The sequence below is a fragment of the Camelus dromedarius genome, chromosome 20 (genome assembly GCF_036321535.1).
Source record: "Camelus dromedarius isolate mCamDro1 chromosome 20, mCamDro1.pat, whole genome shotgun sequence".
In the NCBI taxonomy this organism is placed as follows: Eukaryota; Metazoa; Chordata; class Mammalia; order Artiodactyla; family Camelidae; genus Camelus; species Camelus dromedarius.
The window spans coordinates 31,285,852-31,299,060 of NC_087455.1; the positions used below are offsets into that span (position 1 = coordinate 31,285,852).

At 32.8% G+C, this 13,209-nt stretch overlaps 1 protein-coding gene across 12 annotated transcripts in view; it reads right to left on the reverse strand.

Moving 5' to 3' along the window:
• The window catches only part of VPS13B (vacuolar protein sorting 13 homolog B), a 626,989-nt gene that overhangs the window by 550,735 nt on the left and 63,045 nt on the right, over positions 1-13,209 (reverse strand). For all 12 annotated transcript variants that reach the window (XR_010377054.1, XM_064476933.1, XM_064476934.1 and 9 more), the window contains exons 9-13: positions 12,059-12,154; positions 11,477-11,599; positions 10,877-11,014; positions 9,834-9,921; positions 3,595-3,786 (exon numbers count right to left, since the gene is read on the reverse strand). Coding sequence is in view for 11 of the 12 variants with exons in the window: in XM_064476933.1 (XP_064333003.1) it covers positions 3,595-3,786; positions 9,834-9,921; positions 10,877-11,014; positions 11,477-11,599; positions 12,059-12,154 (637 nt within the window). In the remaining variant the exon portion in view is untranslated. The remainder of the gene's footprint in view (positions 1-3,594; positions 3,787-9,833; positions 9,922-10,876; positions 11,015-11,476; positions 11,600-12,058; positions 12,155-13,209) is intronic.

Below are 13,209 nucleotides of genomic sequence, written 5' to 3' on the forward strand. Positions count from 1 at the left end.
AAAAAAAAAAAAAAATTGACAATGAACATATGTATGTTCATGTATTCATGTATAACTGAAAAATTGTGCTCTACAATGGAATTTGACACATTGTAAATGACTATAACTCAAAAAAAAGTTAAAAAATAAAATGGATAAATAAGTTATGCTATATTCACAAAATGGGATACTATACTACAATGGAAAGGAATCTCACAAACGTAATGTAAGCTAAAGCTATAGATAAGAGTATATACTGTGTGATTACAATTACAAGAATTCTAAAATATGCAAAACTAAACCTAGTATGTTAGAAGGATGGACAGTGATTACCCCTGAGGTGAGAGTAATAACCAGAAGAGGGCAAGAAGAATTCTGGAGAGCTGGTAAAGTTCCAATTCTTGAACAGTTAGACACATAGATGTGGTTAACTTTACGAAATTCCCAGAACTATACCCTTAGGTTTTGTGTGCTTTCCAGTATGTATTTACACTTCAATACATAATTTTTAAAAGAGTGGAGAAGGACTTATAACTACTTAAGATTTAACCCTTATGCACTCATATATATGTACGTACAGGCAGCTTTCACTTCACACAGTTCTGAATTCCAACTACCTTGTTTTAGCTAAAAAAAAAAAAAAAAAAAAAGTCCCCAAAAAACACAGATCAAATATCAGCTCCCACAGTACAATGACTGTAAATAACTGCATAAAGTACTAACTTCACTACTAGCCCTAAAGTCCACAATCATTAGAGATAAACATCATGCTCTGTGACCAATCATGTCACTTCTTTTAAAGTCTGTCAGATTTGGTTACTGGTTACCAGTGTCTGTCATATAGCTCTGGCACAGACAGTAAAGCATGTACTTGTACTGATTCCTTGTTTACTAGTGATAAATCCATGTGACATTTTACAAAACTGGATTATCGAAATAATGAACTGGCAATCAAAGATGAAAGTGCAGTAAAGAAAAATGAAAATGCTGGAAGTGAAATTCTAATAAAAAACAAATGGAGTTACAGATGAAATGTTGACTGTGGGAATACTGACACTCCACAACTGGAGAGACCCTGATTGTGCAGCTAGGGAAACCTAGTGAAGACAAACATCAATGTAGATGAGAAAAGTGGTTGTGATAAAAAGGATGAAGATGTCCCAGAAGTGATGTAAGCAAAATACTTCCCATTAAAGGAACTCACAGAGGTTTTTAGGACATTGAAAGTGTATGGGATAAAATGTTGGAATCTAATCCAAACTTGGGAGTTTGACAATTTGCCAAGACATAGGAAAGACATTTGTTCCATACTGTAAGTTATACGACAAGAAGGAGACAGCACTGTTCAAACTACTAGTTTTTTTTTTTTTACAAAGAAACAAAACACTTAATTTGTTGCTATACTTTTTACTATTTTTTCACTTCTATAAAATTTATAGTTAAAGCTTTTATTGTTTTGACAAAAATATCAAAAAGTGTGGAATAACTAATTTGCCCCACTGATTATGATCACTTTGATTTCATTTTGCACAGTTTTATGGTCTCTAACTACCATGCAGAGAACTGCCTGTATACAGTCAGCTAGCAGATGTTCCTTATATACATCATATTCCAAATAAAAACTGAAATAAAAATTAATTTAATATACATGTATATGTGTATGTGTGTCTGTATGGCATAATTCCACTGTGGAACAGACTGCTAATTGCAAACTCCTCTTCTTCCTTTTAGCAACAAAACTTTCTGAGTTTTATGTCAGATAAATGGACTCCTTCAGAGCATACATTTTTCCAGCCTTCCTGGATGCTGGGTATAGAAATATGTTACTAAGTTTTGGTCAATAGGATGACAGAGCGGTTTGTTATCATTTAACAAGACTACGTACCTACTATTTTCTCTTGTTACTCCTTCCTGTTGACTAAAATTAGACCTTGTACTGGTAAGCGAACACTGACTGTGTGGAGGAGATACACTTCAGAGGATGGCAGAATAGCTAGAAAGAATTCTGGGTCTAACATAACCTCATAAAACAGAGTCACCCTAGTCCCCTGTAGTACCTACCAGCTTGGACTTTTACATGAGAAAAATTAATTATGTACTGTTTTTTGTGTGAATATTAGTTTTCATTTCTGTGGGATAAACACCCAGGAGTGCAGCTGCTGGCCTATACGGCAGTTGCATGTTCATTTTTTTAAAAAACTGCCAAACTGTTTTTAGGAGTGGCTATACCATTTCACATTCCCACCAGTAATGAATGAGTGACCCAGTTTCTTCACATCCTCCCCCAAACTTGATGTTGTCACTATTTTTGTTCTAGCCATTCTGTACATACTACCCCAGCACTTCTCAGAGTGTCTGGCATGGAGCAGGCATTCAAGCAAGGTGCATGATATGAATGAACGAACATATCAAGCACTAACTATGGACTAAGCCCCGGGTTGCATGCTTTTACAGGCACTAATCTTTCTAAACTAAACAAGTGGGTCCTGTTAGTGTATCATCTCGGATAAGAGTGAATGTGCTGTAACAAAAGAAAATACTAGAAGCATCAACAAAAACAGAAGCCTATCTCTCTTTCACACAACGTGAGTCTAAAGGGTCCATCCTGGCACGGTGCCATGGCACTGCTGAAGACCCAGGCTCTCTGTCTAGTTGCTCTGTCATCCTCAGCATGCAGCTCTCATCTCATAGTCTAAGCTGGAAGCTCCAGCTCTGCCATTGTAATTTTTTTCATCCAGAAATAAGGGGAAAAGAAAAAAAGGAAGACATGCTCTTTTCTTCTTAAAGCCATGTTACAAAAAAATTCACATGAAGTTCTGCTTACATTCCAGTAGCCAGAACGTAGTCACATGACTACATTTGGGACGTGGAGTCCTTATTTCTGTAATAAAATTTCTACCATAGAAATTTCTATTACTATAAAATAAGAGGAGAATGAATATTGAGGAGACAATTAAACCATCTGTCACAATAATTAAACTCATTATAGAGATAGAGAAATGGAAAAATCAGTCATGTTAGTTTAATTTCCTAAGGTCAGTAAGAAGTAGAGGTCAGAATTCAAACCATAGTCTCACCCCATGGGCTAAGTTCTTCACTATTCTATACACCCTCATCATGCTATTGTGTCCTAGAGTGCTTTACTGCATAAAAAATAAACATGTATTTTATGAAACTGTGATAACCAAATCTTCATACCATGTAGAAAATACCAGTCATACAGAAAATTCCTTATTACAAGTAAGACCTAAGTTTTCTTCAATGTTAAATGTGTATGTTTAGAACCCACCTTCATGTCTCTTCCTTAGAATTCACTATGGTAGAAGAATGGTCATATTTCATGAGTATCCAACGGAAAAAGTATCAAAAAGGTATGACAATAAAATACTGACAAATACTGGCAAATAAAGTACGTACTTATACAAGTAACTTCTAAATTTTGACTTCTCCCATAACTTAAAGATAAACTTAAGTGTAGAAGTTAACAACTAATTATATGAACATTAGATAAGAGAAAATACGCTAAAAAGGTTAAGTTTGCGAAATACAACAAATTGGATTATATAATTATTCAAATCAATTGGCAAGAGATTCAAAATTAAGCAAAAAACAAACCTGGCTTCAGTCTGCTATATGGTTCATATTCATGTTCCAGTGCACAGGCAATCATTTTTAAAATTCTATGTACTGCACTGCTATCCAAGCGAAAATCAAGAGGACCTACAACAAGGCTTTTGGTAGACTTTTCCTGAACTGTCCCCAAATCTTCACTTTTCCCTGAAGAAAAGTCTTGTTGATTTGCAGAACCTACAAGAAGTCAAATTTTATATTAATTTTTAAGCACCAGATATATCAAGGATATGTCTTAATGTTACTCTTATCTTTTTAGCTTATACCTAAATGCCTTGAAACGAATTCTCCATCAGCTGGATACACAGTACCCTGCTGGAATATAGTTTTCTTTGTGCAGATGAGAAGACATTATCGACAAAAAACAAATAAAAAACAAGCATTCTTCGTATCTATTTAATGAAGTGCTATAAAATTGAAATGGTCATTCTTAAAAAATTATTCTCTAGAATCTAATTGGCCTATATCCAATAATTTTATGCACAATAAATACTATTATGTTGACTAGGAAGAAGGACTCTGGAGGAAGTTACATTTTACTATTATTTCATCTTAGACGTTTCACTGAAAAATAGATTGCTTAAAATTACATGTTCACAAGGTGCCTTGAGAATTTTATAATGACCATGGAAGTAAACAATAGGTATTACTCGTTCTGAACTTTTTCCAGAATAAAATCATTATGGCCATGCTCCATGGTGCAGAATCTAATTTCCTCAATTCCTTACCTGCCCATATATTGAAGAGGAACCAAAGCTGTCTCCTAAAGAAAACCCTGGCTCTACTTACCGGTATGTCTCCTTATCTACCATGTACACACCTTACATTAGAGATTTGGTTTTAACATATAAATCCACCATTTTAAGGGACAACATATATTAATTTTTTAACTCTTATGCCATTTTCTTTATTCAAACAAATATAGTTGAGTAAAACTTTCCAACATTTACTATCTTTAGAATCTAGGAAGGTCCAGTCGAACACAAAAATTCCTTATCTATGCCTTTTAATAACTTTTTCAAAAATACATTTCCTTCATTTCAAACAAAGGAGTTCAGTTTAATCTTTAGTCTCGGTACCACAGACAAAAAATAATTATTCATATATTCTTAACAAGATGATCACACAGAATTAAATGTCACAAAACATACAAAGTTAATCTTATGCATATTTTATGATCATTTTATGATACACATAAATAACAGTGAGTCACATTAGAAGTTAGGTATAAATAAAATACCATTCACATTTTAAAAATTTCTTTTCATAGCTAAATCAGGCATTTCTAAAGTTACCTGTTAGGATGAGGTAACTTAAACACAACCAGAAGAACTCTGGTTGAAAATCACAATATTCAAAAAACAAGGAAAATGTGCTGCTTTGAGTACTGAAGGGACTATTATGTCACTTTATGAGAAGACATTTCTTTTTTCAGATTGCCTCTAAAATAACAGAAGGCTTGTATTTTTTCCCAGATAATGCAACTTGATTATAAGGCAGTTTAAATTTAGATACCAGTGGCTTATCTGAAATGTAAAATTGTGAATGGCTTTTAGCTGTATCTTTTCAGCAAGGTATTTACTTGTAACCACCCTCAAGGCCTGGTCATTCCAGCTCCCTGAATATCTGACTATTCTCATTAAAAGTCAAGACAATATCCAGTTAGCCTAATAAAAAGGAAGGACCTGTCAGTCCCTCCAGGATAACCAGAGGCAACAAACCTGCACAGCCCACACCTATCTGTACTTTTATATCTAACAACACAAAATTATTCTTCTTCCCTTCTGAAGAGGAATCTGCAAGTTATCAAAACAACTCCATCAACCATTTGTGTTGTCAGTGTGCAAGAAGGAACTCTACTTTCATCTGTGAGAACTATATATCCCTCATTGTCCTCTTGCACTAGAGATTCACCTGCTTTCTTTCCCTACTAGTTCTAAAAAGTTGGCTTATATTTAACTTATACCTTATAAGTCTGAGTTTCAGTTTAAAAAAAAAAATCCATACCTTTATAGAAAAAAAAAAGAGAATAGCTCTACTCCAGAAGCTAGAAAATTAACCTTTAAAGAGAATAATGTAGGAATCAAGAATCCTTCTATTTCAACATTCACCTAAATTAACACCAGTACTGTCACAAGATACCCAGATTCAAAAGGGCAATGAACCATGATGCCTCTCTCTCATCCTTTTCCTCAATCCAATAACTGAATGGTTTCAATTTTATCTCTATGTCTCTAAAATCTTTCTATGGTAGATTACATTTTCAGCTATCTATTTTAGGTCCATAAAAAATTGGCAATAATTTCCTAAATAAAGACTAGAAAGGTAGTAGTTATAACAGTAATATTTAAAGTTACATTAATAAGAAATTTCATTTTTAAAACACTAAGTGCTTTCAAGTAGCATAACAAAAATGAAATAACTATCAGAATGCTTATTAATATCAAGCAGGAGCCGCCAGAAATTTATAAACTGAATTTTTCTTCATATGCTATTTTATAATGTGAGCAAAGTACTACTACATCATTTACCAAAACATAAATAAATAATATAACCTTTTTCTTACTGCATTTACTAGTTTTTTTTACATTAAGTAGAATATTAGCGTGAGCTACTTAAAGCGTACCAATCAAATCTGCTTTCAAAATTTCAAAATTCACTACAAACTTCGTGAAATTATCAGTTTAATACTACATTCAGATAAAATAAAATTGAGGGCACTTTTTGATAATCTGGACCGAAGAAACAAACGTCGAGTCACAACCAATCAAGAATTTTAGATAAAATATTTCCAAGTTTTGAAATTAACATCTTGTGAAAATTCAAAATATTTTTCTTAGGCTCATAAATAATGAAAAATCTACAAATTTCTTGTTTCAAGTAATCCAAGAAAGAAGAAAATCTGAACACAGTGGTCATGAATGTAGGCTATAGATTTATACTAGTTGGGTTCAAATCCCATATAACAGGTATTTGATCATAGCCAAGTTACTTAACCTGTGTTAAGACTGGCTATTTACTTATCTGTAAAATGAGGGTATTATTATCTACCTTATAGGGTTAATATGAGGATTAAATAAGCTACTGTACATAAAACACTTAGAGCAGCACCTTCCATTTAAAATCATTCAATATACATTAGCTATTATAATCACCGTCACTACATTATAAGTGACTATAGATTCACAATAAGAAGCAAACATACGAACACAGCTACCTAAAAGCAGGCAAAGAATAAATGAACAGATTACTGGGTGAATGAATACATTTTTAAAGTACATGTGACATTCACAAGTTAAATTAACAGTGGAATTTTATCATTTCCTCAAAAAAAATTATCCGCTCACAAAATTTCTGTGTAAGTGGTAAATCAAAAACAAGAAAACGATTATCACAAACCTCAGAACTGCAGTTTCTTCTGGTGAGGGAGGGAGAAGACTGATGGAAAAGGAACACACAGAAGGCTCTAAGATGCTAACACTGTCCTGTTTCTTGGCTTGTGTGGGGAATACACAGATGCTTATAATTCTTTGCTATTCTGTACATAAATGCATAGAACTTTTCTGCTTGTATGTTCTGATCCATCATTTTGTTTAAAAAAAGTAAGGACTAAGATATCTATAATACTGCATACTATTCACAAGAATGGAATATATGAAAAATTCAAACACTAACTACCAGCCTCTCAGGCAGAAAACATATAGGCACCCTAGCAAACAGAAATCATGTTTCAATCTCTTAAAAATTCTAGAAGCAGAATATGTACAAGTAACAAAACTTTCAGTGTTAGGTTTCCTTGAAAGGCCACTACTTCATACCCCATCTCCTCACAAGATACTGAATCCATAGCACATGCATAAGACATCACACTAAACCAGAAGAAACCTACCAACCTACATTTGGCAACTACAACACAATAACAATTTGCAAGTTCTTAGAACAGACTTCTGAATTGCACATTCATATACAGGTATCCCTTGCTTTTCAAAAGTTAGCTTTATGCCATTTCACTTTTATAAAAGATCTATATTAGTAGCTGTTTCCCTAACCAAAAGAAATCCAAAGGGGATTTTCACTTTTATAAAAAAAGGCAGAAATAGCATTCAGCATTTGTTTTGCAACAAGGCATTATAGAGGCAGTGCAAACCCCCAGCACTGAGAGTGGCACCACCAAGCTTCTTCCCCAGCAACTACACTCAGAATCTCAGCATCAAGCCATCATAGCTTTGAAGTGTGTCTGTGAGTATCTGTATTTTATCTCACTTTACTTTGTGCATCCATTAACAAGATGTGTCCTAAGGTAACTGCTTCTTCACTTTACACCACTTTGGATTACCAAAGGTTTCACAGGAATGCTGTTCTTCTGGACAGCAGGGGGAACCTGAAACATCTAATTGGTTACTGAACATCTCTACCAATATCCACAGGTACCTCAAAACACAACTTTTCCTCCAAACATCTTCCCTCTGTGTCTCTATCTTCCTTAGTGGTTATCATTATCCACTAAGTAACTCAAAACCAAAACTTGATAAACTATTTAAATTTTGTTTTTAAATCAAGCAATGCAAAGGCAGTGAGGATTTTAAGCACAAAATTAAACCAGTCTGATTGCAGTATGAATTATAGGAGGGCAAGAGTGGAAACAGGAAGCCAGTAAAAAAGCTATTAGAATCTAGAGAAGATAGAGGATTAGACAAGAGTGGTAGCAGTGGTGCTTATGAGAAGGAGAGGAATTCAAGATAGATTCTGGAGACAAAATTTGACAAAATGTGCTGATGGTTAGGATGCTAGGAGAAGTGTGTCGTGATGATTCCCAGGTTTCTGGCTTGTGCAACTAGAAGATGGTAGAAAATTTTTCCAATAAAAGAAAACTGGAAATAGGGGAGAAATAGTAGGTGACCATGGAGGTATTACTAATTCAATTTTTGACATATTCAATTTTGAGATATATGTAAGATACAGAAGGGAAAATGTCAAGTATGTAAATACAGAAGGTACTTAAATCCATGGAAAAGAATAAGATTACTTCAAGAAGAGTTTAGGGAAAGAAGTGAATCCAAGGTTTCAGAACACTAACATTTAGAAATCCATTACAAAAGGAGGAAGCAGAAAATTACTGCTCTTTACTTCCTTTCCTTCCTAAACTGTTTTCATCTAACAAAACTTAACGATCCTTCAAGATCAACTCCTCTATGAAGTCTTCAACCCCACAGCCAAAAGCAGTCACTTTCTCACCTGGACCTCTTTTACCTGTGTGTTCATATTGCTATTCTTAACATGCTTTATTATTATAATCATTTATTTAAGTGCATAAACACTACCTATTGGTTTCTTAAGAAATGACTTGGTCTTCTTTGCCTTCACAATATCTAACTCATCACCTAACACAAAGAAATCATTAAAATATAAAAAATTAACCCAAAAAATGGTGAATCTTTTAACTAAATTTTCAATATGAAGACTGGAGCACTAAGCACAACACACTATGTTGATGTGCAAATAAAATATCAAATAGTTAAATTTTTGAAATCATTTGATTGCTAACATAATAAGAATGAAACACATAAAATAATAAAAGATTGTCCATAGTTTCTAGAACTTATTTCTACTTTTCTGCTTGAAACAACAAATTCTTTTTTAATAAAAAAATCTATATAATCTTTTGTTTTTGTGAGCAAAATATTTTTTTATTTAAGTATAGTTGATTTACAATGTTATGTTAGTTTCAGGTGTGCAGCAAACTGATTCAGTTATACACACACACGCACGCACACACACACACACATATATGTTCTTTTTCAGATTCTTTTCCATTATAGGTTATTACAAGATACTGAATTTAGTTTTCTGTGCCATACAGTAGATCCTTAGGATCTATATAATCTTCAAAATATATGTTTTGAAAAAGAAATGTTTATTTATGCTTTTTGACAACTTAATATAAAATTTGATGTATCAAAATTTTCAATATTTGATACATATTAGAACTAATTCTAGTTAATAATACAAAATGCCTTTTCAGTCAGTTGCACAAAGAAAGGACTAAAAACATTAAGAATCTAAGAAAACTCTAACATGACATTAAAATTAAACCATTCCCCAAAGTAATGGAAAGTTAATCTGATGTAACAGAGTGCAACACTAATCAGGTAACACTTGATTTCTAAGAAGTGTTTGTTTCTGTTGTTCAAGGAAAAGCAAACATAAAGGAAAGAAACCAGTACCTTTGCCACTGGCATTCTCCATTGTATACAGGTAATCCATGTAAAAAGCCCCAAACCTTTGCATTCCAGCTATCTCAGTGTATGTCTCCTGCCAACAAAGAAAAGCAAACAGAACGGATGTTGTACAGAGGAGACTTTTGAGTTTAAAATCTAATAGGTCAAGAATCAGACATATATCCTAACACAGAATATGTACCAACTCAAAGGATTAACAAAACGAAAGAACAGAGGTTATTCAAAGAATTCAGTTACAAAAAAGTTAGTGTTACCTCTGCTACAAACCACACAAAAGGACATCTGTAATTCTACTAGACAATTTAACCACTTCATCAATAATGTTTGGTTAATGAATACCTATAATGGAGCAGGACAGTGGTTCCTGATCTTTATTACCAACACAAAACTGTCAAACATATACTCTCAAATAGAGTTACTCCTTAAATATTTTAGTACACTTATATAAAACAGTTCAAACACTAAAGATATACTAAAATATTTTAAATACATGTTAATTAGGTAAAAATTAAATTCTTTTATGTTCAACTATAAAATTAAGTTTGTAGTGAAAAGGGCTAAAATGTAAATTATTGATTCTATTAAACTACTCTTCAGTAACTTTCTTTGAATTTTTTAATTTATGCCCTAAAAAGTACATTAACATAATCTTATACAAAGAATTCAAGCAATACTAAGATATACACGAAGTCCAACGTGAAATTCTTCATCTCTTTTCATTAATTCCACACTTCAAAAGTAACTGAAATTCAAAGAATAATTCTACATGTTTCTTCCATGACAGTTTTAACAGTAGGGAATGACTAAGTGAACTACTGTGGCTATATACTGTATGAAAGCAGAGATCTCTGTGCACTTCCCAAACCTCTCTAGATATAGAAGCTGGACAAAAATATTCTAGATGTTTCAGTAAACAACTAGCATTCAGAATACATTATTTTGAGAAAAAAGATGGCAATCACAAGTATTCACATAAAGTGTCCATGCAAACACAGCCTAGAATTTGGCTCAAATATATATTCTCTGACCTTATGATTAGCTGCATCCAAGATAAATTCTGCACGAGTACCATTATTTTCTGGGCTTCGGTAATCAAATAATGAATTTGTGAGGTATGTCAAACCTTTTACACTCAAATTTTCACCACAAATGAAGAAACAGGCTTCCTGAAAATAAACACAAAGTTTTTTGCACAGGAGGAAAAATCATTAGACAGTTAAGGAAAATAAAACTTTGGTTTTATAACACTAAGTCAGTAGTCAATACAAATCACTTCAACTTGAAGACCTGTAAAAAGACAATTTTCCATTGCCTATTTTGGCAAAGAACATTTTAACAAACCAAAGAGGAACTCCAAGTAGCTGCCATAAACAAGAAAGAAGAAACATTTATGAATTGGAAAGTATTTGGAACTACTGTCCAGGTGTTAAGTACTACCAACTTTCTAAATTCCCCAGAGCTCTATAATTTCTTACAGGGGAAAATAGTAAAGTTCCCTTCTCAAGCCAAAGATATATGTAGTCCAACAAAATTTTTGGTATGGTTAAACACTTCAATAAGCACCTCATTATCCCTGCATTCTATCCAAAAAAAAAAAAAAATGGGTGAAAGTGGAGATTTTGACTTACGGTTTCAGTTCTATTCATATTCTCTTCAAAATCTTTAACACCCATAATTCCTTTAAGGCACATGGCTCTGCAACCTACAAAACCAATCTGGCAATCAAAGAAAGGCTCTCCCATCATAAGGGCCTACAAGAGGAAAGGGAACATTAGAACTATGAACTTGAATTTCATAGAAATGTTACAGGCTTTCCTTGTAGAATTTCTAAATTAGTTGAAACATCTCTAGGATTATGACCTTTCCAAATTTATTCTCCTCAGATCACAAAACCTATTAAAGTAAGAAACATCTTTTTTGTCTCTGTATCATCAAAACTTTGGATCCTCAACTGCACTTCAAGAACACTAATCCACACATCCATATGAGTACACACAGGTCAAATGGAAAAATGAAAGAAAAAAATTAACGTCACATATCACAGTAAAATCTTTGTTAAAGAAAAATTATTTCAAACAATACTGACCCTGACAGAAACAGAAAACTTATTTTTTTAAAACTACCTATGATAAAAACCTGCATTTACTGAATACTAACTTTAAGGACCATTCAAAAGATTTTTAAACATATGTTCAGTGTTGAAAGATTACCTCAACTGTAGTTCCTTCTTGTTCCCAACACAATACTTCTTTAGATTTTACTTTTTGAGGGCTGTAATAACTACTCTCGGCTTGCATTTCAGTGAGCTAAGAAACGATATAAGAATATTAAGTAAGTCAAATTAGTAGTAAATGGCAATAAACTGTCATTACTATGATGAATTGATGGAAACAAGGCCAATTTTAAGACTCGGGAAATTTAATTATTAAGCAGGAAAACAGGTGCAACAAAAACAGCTGTAACAGATTATCCATGGTATAAAGGCTGAATATGCTAGTCTAATAAATTCATATGGAGTATTTAAGCACCACTTTATTTTATTTAACTCCTTTTTCTTAACAATATTTCTTAAAAATGTGAAAGCTATATAGCTATAATAGTCCCACAGTCATAAAATGGCTCATATATTCTGCCAAAAATTTAAATATACTTTTTAACCTCAGTTCATTTTATATGCACTATTCAATCAGATTTAGTTGAATCATTTCTAAGATCTCTCTCTATCTGTAATCAAAAAGAAAGCTGTGAAAAAACACGGATTAAACAAAACTTTTTATAGTTCTATGAGCTAAGCAGATTCACGGCTGTTTACTAAGTACATAATCTCACAGCATGTGTCATAGACTCATTCGATCATGCAAATACTGAGTGCCTGCTAGATAACAAGCACTAATCTAGATGCTGACAAATAAATGTATATATTTATATATATTCTTGCTCCTCTGAAACTTACAGCATACATTTCTATGTATCCAAAAACCAATTATTTTTAAAAGATACTTTTCTTAGGGAAAAAAAAGATATTTTTCTAAATGCAATGTGGTATCCTGGTTTGGATCATGTTACAGAAAAAGGTCATTATGAAATTAAAGTATAGAATTTAACAATAATGCACCAATGTTGGCTTCCTAGTTTTGACAAATGTACTATGATAACATAAGACATTAACAACAGGAAAAACTGAATAAGGAGTATATGTCACATGTCTGTACTATCTTTGCAACTTTTCTCTAAATCTAAAACTATTTCAAAGTAAAAATGTTATTTCTTTTTTAAAAGATATTCTCTCCATGTTGCTAATGACTCAGTGACCTCACAAATGATCACACTTTCAAAAAAAAAAATTAACTTAGGTCAAAGC